General features: G+C 43.6%; 1 protein-coding gene across 2 annotated transcripts in view; it reads left to right on the top strand.

The window, feature by feature from the left end:
* LOC126412604 (uncharacterized) overlaps positions 1 to 18,894 on the top strand; it is a 154,997-nt gene that overhangs the window by 110,278 nt on the left and 25,825 nt on the right. Inside the window, exon 3 of one of the 2 annotated variants that reach the window (XM_050082270.1) lies at positions 12,334 to 12,534. The exons of the other annotated variant lie outside the window; for it this stretch is intronic. Within the exon in view, the coding sequence (XP_049938227.1) occupies positions 12,334 to 12,534 (201 nt within the window). The remainder of the gene's footprint in view (positions 1 to 12,333; positions 12,535 to 18,894) is intronic. 2 annotated transcript variants of the gene reach the window in all.

Below are 18,894 nucleotides of genomic sequence, written 5' to 3'. Positions count from 1 at the left end.
TCTAACGTAAACTAACTTACGCTAAGGACAACACATACCCATGTCCGAGGGAGGATTCGAACCTCGTAAGGGGGAAGCCTCGTCGACCGTGACAAGACGCTCTAGACCGCTCGTCTACCCAGCGCGGCCCTACTTTCAAGACACTGCCCATTGCTTTCAACTGCTCTTCCAGGTACTTTGTCACTTCTGACAGAATTACAATGTCGCCGGCAACCCTGACAGTTTTTTTTTTCTTCTCTATGGAGTTTAATTTCTATTCCAAATTTTTCTTTTGTTTCCTTTACTGCTTGCTCATTATACAGATTGAATAACATCGGGGATAGACGACAACCCTGTCTCACTCCCTTCTCTACCACTGCTTCCTTTTCGTGCTCTTACAACTGCCATTTGGTTTCTGTACAAATTGTAAATGACCTTTCGCTCCCTGTATTTACTCCTACCACCTTCAGAATCTGAAACAGAGTATTCCAGTCGACATCGTCAGAAGTTTTCTCTAAGTCTACAAATGCTAGAAACGTACGTTTGCCTTTGTTAACCTAGCTTCTAAAATAAGTCGTAGGGTCAGTATTGCCTCGCGTGTTCCTACATTTCTACGGAATCCAAACTGATCTTACACAAGGTCAACTTCTACCAGTTCTTCCATTCGTCTGTATGGCATTCGTATTAGTATTTTGTAACCGTGACTTACTAAACTGATAGGTCGGTAATTTTCACACCTGTAAACATCTGTTTTCCTTGGGACTGGAATTATTATATTATATTCTTCTTGAAGTCTTAGGCTGCGTTCACACTGCCGGCCGGGCCGAGCCGAGCCTGGCCGGGCCGCCGCCCGCTTCGATATCAAACACATGGTTTTGAATTGCGGTGTTCACACTGGCGGCCGGGCCGCGCCGACACGGCGTGAGCCTCCCGGAGCCGTGCCGACGACATCCCGAGTGTTTAATATTGCCGGCGCGAGCCGACCGCAGGCGCGAGCCTGTGGAGCAGCACTACAGCTTCTGCAGTACACGCATCACACGTCTCCCTTCTGCTTTCATCACAAGTGTGACTGCACACGTCTTTTATTTTAAGATGTTACCTCACATTTCACAATAAGTGAGGAAAAATTACGTTTATTATAATGATACATGCGAAATTACTTTTATTTCATTTATTTAATCTACATGCATTTACAACAATAGCTTGCCAGCGTTCGCGGCATTGCCGCCACTGAATAGTTCGCATTTACTTGTAAACGGAGGCAGATATGAGTGTCACTGAGGGACGGAAATGTGTCCCTACCAGATGACAATGCATTGTAAAGTCATGTTGTGGCACGTTACTATAAGCTGTTGTCTGTGACATCTTTTTGCTATGTTCTTACTTTAATGGATGCAGAATAACATATACATGACATTAACTTGTGTCCATCAATTTGGTATCAGAATTTCGGCTAGTATGACAGTAATGATGCAGTTTCCAGATTATGGAACGAAGTAACCAAGGAGTCTGTTTCAGATAGTACGCACAAATATAAATTATTTTCCTTTATAATTTTATTTGTTTTATTTACAGTGAAATGAGATACAAAAAAAATACAGTAAATAGCAAAGTACTTTCAATTCCAAAATTTATTTGAGAGGTTTTTTAATTATTTTAAGTTGCATTTTTAACGAAATATTCAACAAAAGTGTTCCTGACAGTTTTCGAACGTAATGTGGAATTTCTGTTGAATGTGGCACCAGCTGTCTGCATATCAGCATTGTTACAAAACTTTTCAGCTTCAACATTGCACCCTTCTCTGTCAATGACAATATTATGAAGTAGACAAATGCACTTGACTATGTGATCAGCTACGTCAACGGATGTTTCAGTTTCCTTCCTCAGTAGTCTCCATTTATTGGTCATTATACGAAATGCACATTCAACAACTTTTCTTGCTCTGGAATGCATATCATTGTATAGAATCTTCTCGTTGTCCAAATTTCTGCGAGGAAAAGGTCTCATCAAATTCTCTAATAAGGGGTAAGCTTCATCTCCCAAAATGACGTACGGTAGTTCCTGACACATTCCTTCAAGTCTTGTTGGTGGCGGTAATAACAGCTCCCCATTTGTAAGTTTCTTATATAACATAGTTTCTTTAAACACGCCTGCATCAGACTGTTTACCGTAGGCACCAACATCCACAGCTATAAATTTGTAATTTGCATCAGCAACTGCTTGGAGTACAATCGAATAATACTGTTTGTAATTGTAAAACATGCTGCCAGAAAGTTTAGGACATTGGACACGTATGTGCTTCCCGTCTATACATCCAACACAGTTTGGAAATCCCCATCTCGTATGCATTTCACTGGCAATTTCTTTAAATCGAGAAACAGTTGGCGTTGGTAAATGAATGGGAGCAAGTGACGCCCATATGGCCATACAAACGTCTTTCACCAACACTGATACGGTGGACACTCCTAATCGGAATGACGATGCTAGTGCATGAAAGGAGATGCCAGTGGACAGATACCTGAGAAAAAAAATCGTAAAATGTGTTACTCAAGTGTGGTGTTGGGCGAAGTTTTTACAGTTTTGTTTGCACAGTAGATATTTACTTAGTCCATGTCATTTCATAGTTATACAACAATAAATAATTAAAGAGACATTTTCTTGCATCCTTCTATATTCTTTCAATTAAAATAATGAAATCGAAATGCAGAGACCTGAGAGACAGTTACAGAGAATAACTTGTATAACTTGGCAAAATAAGGTCATGTGATCCAGGGAATAGTATATTAAAATGCAATTCCACTCGGGCTTTGTTCTGTCATATGATTTTCCTAAGTTCCAAGAGCTATGCACAGTTCCTTACCAGTGGAAATAGAACCACTGAGTCAAAGGGCATATCAGTCTGTCTATCTTACAAGGTAATGAAAAGATTTCTGTGAGGTCATCAGTGGCTCCACATGGTGAACCATCACCACTGCCAAGCGCTGCATCATGAAGAAAAACGAAGAAAAAGTTGGAAAATTCTGAAGGAGTGTATCTGCGATTCTTCGTTGAAGGCACAGCAAGACATTACCCAAAATGACGAAGCTAATTACTTACTGATGATTCTCAGGAGTCCCATAAACTCTCTTCCCCTCAGAGGTAAGCGTTTGTGAAATTTAAAATAGAAAAGCATGACTACAATTAATTGGAGGTAGTGAATGCTGCACAAAGTTCTATTGCAAACCAAAAAGTGTGTACTAACGAATCTTACCTTATCGTTATACACAATTTTTCTTCTGCTGTTATACTTCTGCGAAAATTTGTGTTCTGTTTCGAAATTTTGTCTTGAATGTTCTGCAGCAAATACTGAAATGTATTATGATTCATTCTGTAATATGAATAAAATTTTTCAGGATAGTTTTTAAGTTCTTCATGTAAAGAAAAAAACTCTCCTAAATATCTGTCGCTATTTATGGGATGAATCCATAACCTCCTAGTTCTTCTGTACTTCAAAACTCGACGAGTAACTGCAGAGTCAAAACAATACCAATAAAAGAGTGAAGACATTGTTCTACACGACAGCACAGACTAGCCAAAGGCGAGCAACTGTTGACTGCAGCTGAGTTTTCTAGTGACTTGCTTGTCAGCTGTCGAAGGGTGGGGATCTTTTTAAATTTATTTATTTGGCCTCCGGCCAGCCATTTAGCCAAAGAGTGGGGATTACCTTGACAGTGCAGCGCAGCCCGCCAAGGAAGAAAAAAAACAATGAAGAACAATGAAACGCACATCTGTGCCGATCTACAGCAGTTTCATTAACTCTCCATTATTTTTTCTGTCAAAGTAGACAACGAGACTACAGAACTGCCCTTCAGTTATCTTTTAGTTCGAAATACGAAATGTACATCATACTAATTGTAGGATGTTGATGACAAATAATTGTTTGTCTTTTGTGATGCAACGTGTGGCCAATTATAAAAGCATAGCAGATGATTGTCCAGTAGCCGAGGGAAAAATTCTTATACATTTGGATTTATCTAGACAATGAGACCATTAAAATAATACGAGGGACCGACACCAGGTCTGCGCTGATCACTAGTAATTAGTTTTTTTCTGTCCTGCATTATATGACTACACTAAACCAAGCTGTAACCGCGCGAACTCCGTGGCTTGCGGACGCGGCACTGACGCCACTGAATAGCTCGCATTACTTGAGACCAGAGACAGATATCAGTATCATTATCATTTCAAAAACTTTTTGGTACTTTTAGCTACATTTCATTCCCAACAATGTATGGTCTAAAACGGATCTAACAGTAAGCTACCCGCTACATAACTTTTTCACTACAAGATTTGTAAATCAAGTGCACAACGTTGACAAATAGCATCATTTCACAATGACTGTTACGAAATATGGAAAGATAAATGATTCAATACGAAGCTAAGATGTTGCACTACCACGTGTACAAAAATCAGATTCTTTAGCCGCATACTTTCTTCTAAATCGGTTGGGAAGCGTTACGAAACTAAGAAATCACGCGAAACGAAAAGTAGACTTTTTCTTTTTTCACGACGTAAGTAACGCTTTTAAGGAAAAAATAAGTTCATAAAACGATGTGTCGAAGTCTTATATACCGCTAAGAATTTTTAAAACATGAAAATCGGAGAAGTGGATTTTCCCCCATTTCGCCGTCCCGGCTCGGCGCGGCGCGCAATGTGAATGCACTACTCGTCGGCCTGAGCAGGCTAGGCACGAGCCGAGCCAGTACGCGTCAGCCCGGCTCGGCCCGGCCGGCAGTGTGAACGCAGCCTGAGGGTATTTCACCTGTCTCAATCTTGTTCACTAAATGGAAAAGTTTTGTCATGGCTGGCTCACCCAAGGCTATCAGTAGTTCTAATGGAATGGTGTCTACTACCGGGGCTTTGTTTCGACTTAGGTCTTTTAGTGCTCTGTCAAATTCATCACGCAGTATCATATCCCCATTTCATCTTCATCTGCGTCCTCTTCCATTTCCCTAATATTGCCCTGTGGTTCTTCGCCCTTGTATCGATGCTCCATATACTCTTTCCACCTTTCTGCTTTCCGTTCTTTGCTTACTCTAAAAGAAATAAAAATATTTCTTATTGAGCAATACTTTGCTAGTGGACACAATCAAAGAAAAGCAGTACAATCCCATAACTACTTTACGAATTGGAGCAGAGAATCACACTGAATAACTGAGAGCAGCGCTACCACCGTCTACGAAAGCAGTGCTAACGAACAACTACACAGTGTAACTACGACACAGACAAACGAACGCAGTACAATCCAGAATATCCTGTGAAACCTTCCAGTTTCCTCTGTATCTCTTTTGTTACGCAACCTTCCCTACCACAATAACCTATGAAACCTTCCCTTAGGATTTCTATCTCTTGCTTAATAATAACAAATGAATTCTGTTTCTCAATAATAATAATTACAATCTTCGCATACAAATTTAAATGCTGCTTATTAAAAGTGATTTGCTGATTATTTCGACGAAACATAGAATGTGTCGTCGTCGTGGCGCTCAGTCGTTACCTGCAATAACCCAAAACTGTTCCTTACCTTTTTTACTGTTACTGAGTCGCCATCAACTGCGGCATGAATATACTTACTCTGTTTTACTACACTCTATTAGCTGCTGGTGGGCTGTCTTAATAAGTGGCTGTATTGATTACCAAAGCTGACGTTATTCTTCAATAGCAAAGCTGACGTTATTCTTTAATTGGTTCAAATGGCTCTGAGCACTATGGGACTTAACAGCTATGGTCATCAGTCCCCTAGAACTTAGAACTACTTAAACCTAACTAACCTAAGGACAGCACACAACACCCAGCCATCACGAGGCAGAGAAAATCCCTGACCCCGCCGGGAATCGAACCCGGAAACCCGGGCGTGGGAAGCAAGAACGCTACCGCACGACCACGAGATGCGGGCTATTCTTTAATTAATTTGACTGAAGTTACATAAATCATAGTTAAACTGTTCCTTGATAACAACAAAATTTTGCAAAGTTTTACGTTGATGGTTTTTTGGGATGGTTTATAATCAGTAATGCAATACTGCTGGCAAAATTAATTGCATTCTGAAAACGATTCCTCACATATTTACTGTTGGTAATGAAATGATTTTACAAACTTTCAAATGGGACTTACTTTTTACAATAATCTTACAACTAGCATTGCGCAAACATACCTTCAGTAGTCGTTAGTTTCTCAAAATAATAATAATAATAATTCAGTAATATTAGTTCCTCTTATGATAATAGTTAGCGGATGTCTCTGTACATCCGTTTATAATTTCTTGAAAACCATAGCTGGTGGCTGGCAGGCACACCGCTCCTCTTAACCTCTCGCTTCAGAACTGCTACCGACTCGCTTCACATCTCGCTTACTACTGACTTCCTACGAACGCTAAAGTGCGGTCTCTTCCGCCAACAATGCTTTCTGGTGCAGACAATCCCTGCTACCATTACAAAATGTATCAATGCGTCGTCTTCGAGCTCTTTACCCCACGCATTGTACTCTACGTGATTCCGTGTGAGCTCCCGTCTTCTTCCATACATTAGCAAAACCCCCTATCTCTCTCCCAATAGATGACTGTGTGCAGATGCCATACTCCGCATGACCATTGAGATCAGCACACTACACTGTCTGGCTACGCAATGTCCTCCGCTCCTAGGCGCTACAGTCTGGAACCGAGCGACCGCTACGGTCGCAGGTTCGAATCCTGTCTCGGGCATGGATGTATGTGCTGTCCTTAGGTTAGTTAGGTTTAATTAGTTCTAAGTTCTAGGTGACTGATGACCCCAGAAGTTAAGTCACGTAGTGCTCAGACCCATTTGAACCATTGTCCTCCGCTCAAGTATCATTTACTTGCTAAGCATCAACAAACTCAACTGACCAATCCAAATCTCCGTTACCTTCTGCAGACAGTCCCTTACCTAGCCACGACGATAAAAAATAGGCCCGGATGGCATGCGAACAAGGCTCTGACGCAGCCCCACGCATTGTCCCCATCCTAATCAACTGTTGTGTGGGAACTACGTCATGCCTTTCGCTGTGGCCGACATGACCTTCTGACAGCGAGTATGTTTCTACTGGGTGACAATGGCCGCCCTTAACAGCAAGACAAACGAAAACGTTATTGCAAATACTTCCTTGGGAACGCTTGAGACCTCTGCAGTAGAGCCCTAACGTAGCTATTAATGGTTTTCATCTTTTGTGACCCTTCACGAACTACATAGGAGGGCAGTAGTTCGAAGATAGTGAGACTGTAACATGAGCGGTCGAATAAGAACGAGACCTACCAGAAGAATACTTTACTGCAATAGATCGAAGACTTGTTAAACGATATGGCAAGTGTTGTGTTCAAATGCGTGTGAAATCTTATGGGACTTAACTGCTAACGTCATCAGTCCCTAAGCTTACACACTACTTAACCTAAGTTATCCTAAGGACAAACACACACACCCATGCCCGAGGGAGGACTCGAACCTCCGCCGGGACCAGCCGCACCGTCCATGACTGCAGCGCCCTAGACCGCTTGGTTAATCCTGCGCGGCGGCAAGTGTTTTATGTACAAGGGGAGTTTTTCAGTGTTATACTTGTCGCGATGGTGACATTACCCCGTTTCTGGCATTCTTTGTAGACTTATCGTCGTAAATACACTTCAGGTCAAGCTCATTTGACATTTAAAGTTCCATTTGGGCCACTATATTAAGTGCCACAGAAAAATTGATAACAAACTATGTTTAACAATTAGCGAATCCGACGAGATACTATGTAGAGGCACTCAAGAACGGCTGGTGGACTGGTCGTGCCTGACAGAGCGATTCGCGGATGACGATGCTGAAAGAGTGGCACGGGCAATCAGTGTCGGGGCGTGGACTAGAACAGCTAAGGAGTAGGCAGCCACATATAACCTGAAGGTAGAGTTAATTTTGCAGTTGCAGATGATAACGGTATTTGAGCTTGCACTATCGCAGCAGTCTTTTCGTATGTGAGCTAGCTCCTGAACTTCGAAATTGTCCCACTTAACCCGGCAAGCATTGTGGGAAACTGTAGACAACTGGCACGAATTTATGACGTGGTTCACGTCCGGGAAACGCCCTGCATATCTTTGTTAGTAAATGCAGTGCAGCCCGTAAACAGGAGGGGCTACGAAGCTCACCACGTTGCGGATGGTCTGTTCTCCTCTTCTAAGTTATCCGAGAACGGCCAGTTTCGAATTATATGGAGACGAATGCTGAAACCTGCCACACCATCAGATCACCAATGGTTCAAATGGCTCTGAGCACTATGGCACTTAACATCTGAGGTCATCAGTCCCCTAGAACTTAGAAATACTTATACCTAACTAACCTAAGGACACCACACACATCGATGCCCGAGGCAGGATCGTAGCAGTCGCGCGGTTCCGGACTGAAGCGCCTAGAACCGCATGGCCACCGCGGCCGGCAGATCACTAATGGACCTGTCGTTTTTCGATAGGTTATTAGATACTTCTCCATGTTATTATTTGTCTTCTTTGGAGTCCTATCGTAATAATGATGCGGAAATGACCACTTTAAAAAATTGGCGCTCATTACTGTCTTCACTGTTCATTGTCGCTGATCACCTGAATATCGATGAAAGTATTAAGTATATTTACTGTAAAATAGACTGTCTGACATAAACAGTTGTGCACACCCAAGAGGAGGAGGAAACAAAATGAAACTTCATGGATTGAGATAGTATGTAAAGCAATTTCAGTGGTTGCAAAATCGAGTCACTTTTACAAACAAACAAAAAAAAAGTGGTAGTGTGGGCGCACTTATCAGTATGTAACGCATCCTTCGTATCTCCTGGATACTGACACTGGGCCAGCCAGCCGATTTGGTCCCACACAGGTTCTATCGGGGACAGATACGGGAAACTTTCTGGCCGTGGGAGAACCTCAACATCCTGCAAACGTTGTCCTGTTGAAGAATGCCACCACAATACTGTCGCATGGGAAGTAACACAAAACTACACTGAATCGCCGTGACGTACCGTCGTACCGTCTGGTTTCCCTCAATCACCACCACCAATGCATGACCTGGAGTGCCCCCATGACACCAGGAGTAACGACGCTGTGCCTCTCCGAAACATCGGAACAATCGAATCGAACCGTTCCCCAAACCGCAGAGACGCTCCACGTCGGTGGGTATCCATATTACTCCGAAGGATTACAAGATCCGACAATACGGCAATTATCGCACTATCAGCTTAACAGCTCACCCATTTAAATTGCTGAAAAGATTAACATACAGAAGAACGCTAAAAGACTGAGGATCTATTACATGACGACCAGTTTGGCAGTTTTCATGCTGCAGTTGATAGTGGAGTCAAGACTGGAGAAAAATCGTGATACATTCAAAGGATCTGTCGACCTGGAAAAAGCATTCGAAATATAACGTGGTGCAAGATGTTCGAAATTCTGAGAAAAATAGAGGTAAGCTATAGATAAAGACATGTAATATACGATACGTACAAGAACCAAGAGGGAAGAATAAGACTGGGAGGGCAAGAGCGAAGCGCTCACATTAAGAAAGGTGTAAGACAGAGACGTAGATTTTCGCCCCTACTGTTCGACCTCTGTATCGAAGAAGCAATGACGAAATTAAAGAAAGGTTCAAGACTGGAGATAAAATTAAAGCTGAAAGGGTATCACTGATAAGATTCGCAGATAACACTGCTATCCTTGGTACGGAATATGGTTTGGCAGTAAATCAAAGAAAGACGAAAGTAATCAGAAGTAACAAGAATGAGAACAGCGAAGATCTTAACACCAGCTTTGATGACCACAAAGTTGAAGTAAAGGAATTCTGGTATCTAGGGAGCAAAATAAGCAGCAACGACGGAGCAAAGAAGACATAAAAAGCAGCAAGCACATCAAACAGGTCATTCATGGCGAAGAGAAGTTTATTCGTATCAAACATATGCCTTAAATTGGGAAATAAATATCTAAGAGTGTACGTTTGGAACACAGCGTTGTACGGTGATGAAATATGAAGTGCGTGAAAATCGAAACAGAAGAGAATGGAAGCATTTGAGATGTGGTAATACAGATGAATTTTGAAAATTAGGTGAACTGCTATGGTAAAGAATGAGGAACTTCTCCGCTGAATTGGCGAGGGAAGGAATGTATGGAAAACATTGACGAGAAGAAGGGACAGGATGATAGGACATCTGTAAAAATATCAGGGAATCACTTCCATGATACTAAAGCGAGCTGTAGGCAGTAAAGTGTATAGGAAGACAGAGATTGGAATACATCCAGCCAATAATTGAGAAAATGAGGTACTACAAGTGATATTATGAGATGAAAAGGTTGGCACACGAAAGGAAAGCGTGGCATACCGCGTCGAGTAAGTCGTAGACTGACGAATCAAAAAAAAAAAAAATTTTTTTAAATTAAAAATAAAAACATAAAAACCATGAATATGAAAGCGTGTTTGCCAGTATAAACATGTAGGCTGAAGAATTTACACTGTGTGAGCAGAAGTATCCGGACATCCCCTAAAACATACGTTTTCATATTAGGTGCATTGTGCTGTCACGCTCTGCCAGGCACTCCATGCCAATGACCTCATTAATTAAATATCGTGAGACAGCAGAATGGGGCGCTCCGCGGAACTCACGGACATCGAACGTGGTCAGGTCATTGGGAGTCACTTGTGTCATATGTCTGTACGCGAGATTTCCACACTCCTAAACATCCCTAGGTCCACTGTTTTCGATGTGATAGTGAAGTGGCGACGTATAGGGACACGTACAGCACAAAAGCGTATAGGCCGACATCGTCTGTTTACTAGAGCGACCGTCGACAGTTGAAGAGGGTTGTAATGTGTAATAGGCAGAAATCTATCCGGACCATCACACAGGAATTCCAAATTGCATCAGGATCCACTTCAAGTACTATTTCAGTTAGGCGGGAGGTGACAAAACCTCGATTTCATGGTCTAGCGGCTGCTCATAAGCCTCACATTACGCCGACAAATGCCAAATGACGCCTCGCTAGGTGTAAGGAGCGTAAACGTTGAACGATTGAACAGTGGGAAAAGGTTGTGTGGAGTGACGAATCGCGGTACACAATGTGGCGATCCGATGGCAGGATGTCGGTATGGCAAATGCCGGGTGAACATCATCTGCCAGCGTGTGTAGTGCCTACAGTAAAATTCGGAGGCGGTGGTGTCATGGTGAGATCGTGTTTTTCATGACTTGTTGTTTTGAGGGGCATTATCACAGCACAGGCCTACATCGCTGTTTCAAGCACCTTCTTGCTTCCTACTGTTGAAGAGAAATTCGGGGATGGCGATTGCATCTTTCAACAAGATCGAGCACCTGTTCATAATGCACGACCTCTGGCGGAGTGGTTACACCACAATGACATCTCTGTAATGGACTGGCCTGCACAGAGTCCTGACCTGAATTCTATAGAGCACCTTTGGGATGTTTTGGAACGCCGACTTCGTGCCAGGCCTCACCGATCGACATCGATACCTCTCCTCAGTGGAGCACTGCGTGAAGAATGGGCTGCCATTCTCCAAGAAACCTTGCAGCACCTGATCAACGTATGCCTGCGAGAGTGGAAGCTGTCATCAAGGCTAAGGGTGGGCCAACACCATAGTGAATGCCAGCTTTGCCGACGGAGGGAGCCACGCACTTGTAACTCGTTTTCAGCCAGGTGTCCCAATACTTTTGATCACATAGTGTATGTCACCACTAGCAAACTCAACGAATATCATAGACCGACTGTTGCCATTTTAAGTGTCATGGATAATAATATTCTCTCATTGCTTCCATTTATGTTGCAAGAAGAGGCTAAAGAAGGAGCGCACTTTGTTGGGATATACAGCGGAGAGTAGCATGAAAACGTGTCCACAGACAGCTACCTTCGCCCACCAGAACAGGGCGACAAACAAACGCTGCATTCCATACAGAAGACTTTCCTAGAGATGAAGGTACATGTAGTCTGAATGATTACAAAGGCTTTCCAATGGAGCTTTCACTGTCCGCCATAGCTTATTAGTTGTGGACAAGCATTATAATGTTTTCTGTGTTTCTGCTTCTTCAGCAGGCATTTCATCCCTAGGAGGCATCACCATTCTTAAGGAATTACGAGTGGTTGATATCCTTTGGTGGTGTGCAACAGATTCCACTCTAACGAATTACAAGCATACTCATCTGTGTGTAAATCGGTCGTAGGCCACATATGCGCAAAGCGACAATCTTCTCTGTGAAGAATCCACTTGTCACTGATGAGAAATGCGCGCAGCTACTCGCGCTAAACGTAGTCGACACGCCACCTCTGAGAAGAGCTGCTTGTTGCAGGCTGGGACGTGTCGCCAGCTGTGTAGGAATGCCGCAACATCCCCGCCGCCTCCACCTCGCGGCGCCTCCGCCCCCGGTGCGGAATGGCTAACACGGCTGCTGGCGGTTGTGGCGCAGCCCGGAGGCAGTGTCCGCCCACGTATGCCCTCCAGCGCTCCATCGCGGCGCAGCAGCGCCAAGCTCTGGCCGACCCTCGTGGAGGTCAGTGGATTCAGACCGAACGGCCTGAGTGACCTATTCAGTGCACCTACGCCGGTAAACTTATCGTCCACTGCGATAACGCGGATGCACACTACAGGCCATTAAAATTGCTACACCAAGAAGAAATGCAGACAAATATATTATACTAGAACTGACATGTGATTACAATTTGACGCACTTTGGGTGCATAGGTCCTGAGAAATCAGTACCCAGAACAAACATCTCTGGCCATAATAACGGCCTTGATACGCCTGGGCATTGAGTCAAACAGAGATTGGATGGCGTGTACAGGCACAGGCTGCCCATGCAGCTTCAACACGATACCACAGTTCATCAAGAGTAGTGACTGGCGTATTGTGACGAGCCAGTTGCTCGGCCACCATTGACCAGGCGTTTTCAATTGGTGAGAGATCTGGAGAATGTGCTGGCCGGGGCAGCAGTCGGATATTTTCGGTATCCAGAAAGGCCCGTACAGGACCTGCAACATGCGGTCGTGCATTATCCTGCTGAAATGTAGGGTTTGGTATGGATCGAATGAAGGGTAGAGCCACGGGTCGTAACACATCTTAAATCTAACGTCCACTGTTTGAAGTGCCGTCAATGCGAACAAGAGGTGACCGAGACGTGTAACCAGTGGCACCCCATACCATCACGCCGGGTGATACGCCAGTATGGCGATGACGAATACACGCTTCCAATGTACGTTCTCTGCGATGTCGCCAAACACGGATGCGACCATCATGATGCTGTGAACAGAACCTGGATTCATCCGAAAAAATGACGTTTTGCCATTCGTGCACCCAGGTTAGTCGTTGAGTACACCATCGCAGGCGCTCCTGTCTGTGATGCAGCGTCAAGGGTAACCGCAGCCATGGTCTCCGAGCTGATAGTCCATGCTGCTGCAAACGTCGTCGAAGTGTTCGTGCAGATGGTTGTTGTCTTGCAAACGTTCCTATCTGTTGACTCAGGGATCGAGACGTGGCCGCACGATCCGTTACAGTCATGCGCGGATAAGATGCGTATTATCTCGTCTGCTAGTGATTCGAGGCCGTTGGGATCCAGCACGGCGTTCCGTATGACCCTCCTGAAGCCACTGATTCCCTATTCTGCTAACAGTCATTGGATCTCGATCAACGCCAGCAGCTATGTCGCGAAACGATAAACCGCAATCGCGATAGACCACAATCCGACTGTTATCAAAGTCGGAAACGTGATGGTACGCATTTCTCCTCCTTACACGTGGCATCACAACAACGTTTCACCAGGCAACTGCTGTTTGTGTATGAGAAATCGGTTGGAAACTTTCCTCATGTGAGCGAGTTGGAGGTGTCGCCACCGGCGCCCACCTTGTGTGAATGCTCTGAAAAGCTAACCATTTGCATATCACAGCATCTCCTTCCTGTCGGTTAAATTTCGCGTCTGTAGCACGTCATCTTCGTGGTGTAGCAATTTTAATGGCCAGTAGTGTAATTCGTCCAGAGACCGCAGTGAATCATTAGTCAGTAACAAACTAGATGCCCATAGAGAACAATGAAAGAGATATTGATTAGATTCATACTTTCTGAATTCTTATCTAGTCATACTACAAGCCATAGCTATTGCAATAATAACTGTATTACTATTAGACAAATAAGCGCCACTGTAGCAGAAAGTGACATTACTAGAAAAAGAGGTGTGTGTGCTTATCGTGCCTCACTGAAGCACAGATATGCCCTACACACAGCTGAGAGTATTTACTTCTGTAAAGGGCGATTAAAAAGTAAGAGCATATGGACTATCAGACCAATTGTGTGATTGGATTGAAGAGTTCCTAGATAACAGAACGCAGCATGTAATTCTCAATGGAGAGAAGTCTTCCGAAGTAAGAGTGATTTCAGGTGTGCCGCAGGGTAGTGTCATAGGACCGTTGCTATTCACAATATACATAAATGACCTTGTGGATGACATCGGAAGTTCACTGAGGCTTTTTGCAGATGATGCTGTGGTGTATCGAGAGGTTGTAACAATGGAAAATTGTACTGAAATGCAGGAGGATCTGCAGCGAATTGACGCATGGTGCAGGGAATGGCAATTGAATCTCAATGCAATCCGAAAACAAAGGAAGTAGGTTACAGTATGCTTGTTCGCCCACTGCTTGAATTCTGCTCAGCAGTGTGGGATCCGTGCCAGATAGGGTTGATAGATGAGATAGAGAAGATCCAACGGAGAGCAGCGCGCTTCGTTACAGGATCGTTTAGTAATCGCGAAAGCGTTACGGAGATGATAGATAAACTCCAGTGGAAGACTCTGCGGGAGAGACGCTCAGTAGCTCGGTACGGGCTTTTGTTAAAGTTTCGAGAACATACTTTCACCGAAGAGTCAAGCAGTATATTGCTCCCTCCTACGTATGTCTCGCGAAGAGACCATGAGGATAAAATCAGAGAGATTAGAGCCCACACAGAAGCATACCGACAATCCTTCTTTCCACGAACGATACGAGACTGGAATAGAAGGGAGAACCGATAGAGGTACTCAGGGTACCCTCCGCCACACACCGTCAGGTGACTTGCGGACTATGGATGTAGATGTAGAAAAGTTTCCGTTCGAAGGCAGTACAGTCCAGAGTCGATATACCAGTCAGGCATAACTGTATAAGTTAGGAGGTGTATTTTCCAGTAAAGCATTGAGGCAATTATCGGCGCACCATGTTTAAGATATCGTTTTGATACAACTCTGTGCTCTGCTGCACATCCGCGTCCGACAGGAATCGTCGACCCTTCAAGGCCTTTATTAAGGGACCGAAGACGTGGTATTCAAATATGAAGAGATCAGGACTATAAACATGTGCTTGAGTGTCTGCCATTTGAGTATGCCAATAGACTCTGGCCTCCGTCTTTTGTTGAATCGCAACCAGCGCACAATTCCACAAATGTGATTTTCAATAGACATGCTGCCCCATACACACCTTTCTCCGGCGGATGTCTACCGGTGTTTGTCCTTCGACAATCAAGAATAGAATAACAGCACGATGGTCTCATTTGGACACATTTGGTAACAACACCCCAATAGTTCACGTTTTCACATTTACCTCACACACGCCCGAAAGGTAAGAATGCGACACAATCCCTTTCCCACATGTCAGTGCTTATGTACCGCATCAGAGTCGCACTACGTTGCACATACGCCATCAAACGCCCTCAAACGGAAACTTTTTGATCGCCCATTATACTGATCTAGCAGAGGAATAAAACGTCACGCCCTGGCTCACATACTCAAGGTGATCTACCAAACATACATTTATTTATGAAACAACATTTGTGACGATCTACAGCATTAATACTGGAATGTCGTGATAGAAAATAGCAGAGATAATAGGGGACGTTAATATTAGCTCATGTGACCAAGAACTAAATGCTCGCAATGTGTGGAACAGGTGTTACTGAGGTACAACCTGCAGAAAGTTCAAAAATGGTTCAAATGGCTCTGAGCGCTATGGGACGTAACATCTATGGTCATCAGTCCCCTAGAACTTAGAACTACTTAAACCTAAGGACATCACACAACACCCAGCCATCACGAGGCAGAGAAAATCCCTGACCCCGCCGGGAATCGAACCCGGGAACCCGGGCGTGGGAAGCGAGAACGCTACCGCACGACCACGAGCTGCGGGCCCTGTAGAAAGTCGTGCATCTATTGAAATTACCAAGCAGCAAGGAAACAGGTAGGGAAAACGAGAAAGAAGGACCGCGAGAAAAAAGGATGTCCATATGAGCCTTTATACAAGTTCAATTCTTAGTTTTTCAAATGGTTCAAATGGCTCTGAGTAGTATGGGACTTAACTGCTGAGGTCATCAGTCCCCTAGAACGTAGAACCACTTAAACCTAACTAACCTAAGGACGTCACACACATTCATGCCCGAGGCAGGATTCGAACCTGCGACCGTAGCGGGCGCGGTTCCAGACTGTAGCGCCTAGAACCGCTCAGCCACACCGGCCAGCTGCTGGGTATTGCTAGGAACCCTAGTACAACCTGCAGGAAAGTGTTCCGCCGACATGGTGTAAGCTAAAGTATGGTTACATGCATCGTGTATGACAATCCACGATGTGACATGTGAACGCGTGCATTGCATCCCATGGAGGCCACTCTGAACCTCTGCTGTGACGGGGGTGCGATGCAACTCTGCCACTGTAGTTCTGTGTTCAGAACGATTTTTTGACGCACTCATACCGTCCATTTCCGGACACATGTTCATAGGAACATTTTTTGTCCTCTTCCAGTCATGAATCTGTCATTGCAGCTTGTCACATATTAATGTTCATCCTGCGTAGACAGCATTGTATGGAACTAAATGGCAACATACACTGCAGTTGTTTATTGTAACAGCGATGATTCTATTTTCATAAATATTACCGTCAATAAACAAAAATAAATTTATATTTTGGTCATACTGACCCCAGTGACACTCAGTGCAAAAAACCCTGAAAAAATTTTAAGCTGTTGTAAATATAAAAATGAACAGAACATCACTCGATTCAATTGACTGAGTCATATATGTTGAAAATAACTGTTTTGCAAGCAAGTGAGACATATATTTCAAATGTGCTTATGGAGACATATTGACCCCAGTGATTCTAGGAGGGTTAAAAAGCATAATTCCTCCCTTGTCCATGTGATAGTCATGTGCTGATGACTATATTACACATAAATAAAAACTTCAATATTTATGAACATTTTATACAACAGAAAGGAAAGTTCCAAATCCAGTCAGTAAGAACATGAGATAGTAAAATTTCACAAAATCAGACTCACTCAAAAGAGACAGTGATCTCTTATTTGCATGACACAGAATATTGTAGAATATATTTCGATTAATTTAATGAAGAACTACCATGACCATTTAAAAATCACTAACGTGAAGAAAGGATATTAAGATACAACAAAACTCGATCCCACTACCCATTGTTTCATAACTCGGCACCTCCACCGACTACACCACGTTTAACAACAAACAGCCTTGTATTTTATGTTACATTCTTCTGAAAGATTTAAAGGTCGATATATTATTAACTGACATTTAATCATAACAAATCCTGTCAACAACGACGCATTTTTGAAGAATCTTCAATGTACTGTTTGCTTAAAACTCAGTAGTCTCATAACATGCGAGTTATAACAAAATACGAACATTTTTCAACCTACCCTTTCCCCCCCCCCCCCCCCCCACCTCCACCACCACCAATATGACGTTTCACAGCATTTACGGCATTTTATTACAACAAATCGTACCAATAACGACACGTTTTCGAGAGATCCTCAATGTACTCGTGCTTAGATACGTCGTATGTAGATAGGGTGTAACTTAAAATACAAAACCCAAGAAATATGGGTTTCAGCTGAAAATGGCGAATGCGTTATGGCGTAGACAGAGTTGTTTCATCTTGTTGGTTCGACCTTTCGTAACACGTTGCCGAAATATCGCAGAACGTATTTTGCGTTTCACGCTAGGCAAGAGCTTCTGAACTTTAAGTAACAGGAAGTGACGTCAGAAAACTAGTACAGCTACATATCACCGTCAGATAACACACCCAGTGTGAGGACGGTTTGAGGTAAAATGAACTGTGCAAAGTGTGTAACCTCAAGTCTCAAAGACGTGCCAATTCTACACAGATGAATTGTGAGTGAGGCAAAGAGCTGTTTCATCTCTACACTTCGACATATTAAAGCTGATCCTCTCCTCCGTGGCTCAGAGCATCCGTAGCGACCCCCATAAGCATACGCGTGGCTGCAGCCAGAATACACGCACTCTTGGTGACGTGGAGCATGCGAGAGAAATGAAGAACCCACTGTAACAATGGTTAATGGGAAACGTTTACTGGTGGACGCAAACTAATTTTCTGCACTGCTACACACGTAAAATCAGTCTGAATAAAAGTCGTCGGCCTCGCTTTGACACATGAGGCAGGGCAGTAACTTTCCAAACTCAAGATCGCATATATATTTCTTTACTTACAAACAATCGATTTCGACAGACATTGTTATCATCTTGAGGTAGTTTCAAATGGTTCAAACGGCTCTAAGCACTATGGGACATAACTGCTGAGGTCATCAGTCCAGTAGAACTTAGAACTAGTTAAACGTAACTGACCTAAGGACATCACACATATCCATGCCCGAGGCAGGATTCGAACCTGCGACCCTAGCGGTCGCTATGTTCCAGACTGTACCGCCCAGAACCGTTCGGCGACTCCAGCCGGCCATCTTCAGGTCTTCACAAATTTATGTTATTAAATGACCTGAAGATGGCAGCAAAGTCTGTTGATAGCAGTTGTTTGTAAATAAAGAAATATTTATACCAAGTAAAACAGATAGCTCCTTTTAAT

The sequence above is a fragment of the Schistocerca serialis genome, chromosome 7 (assembly GCF_023864345.2).
Source record: "Schistocerca serialis cubense isolate TAMUIC-IGC-003099 chromosome 7, iqSchSeri2.2, whole genome shotgun sequence".
NCBI classification, from domain to species: Eukaryota; Metazoa; Arthropoda; class Insecta; order Orthoptera; family Acrididae; genus Schistocerca; species Schistocerca serialis.
This window is presented reverse-complemented; position numbering and strand designations above follow the sequence as displayed.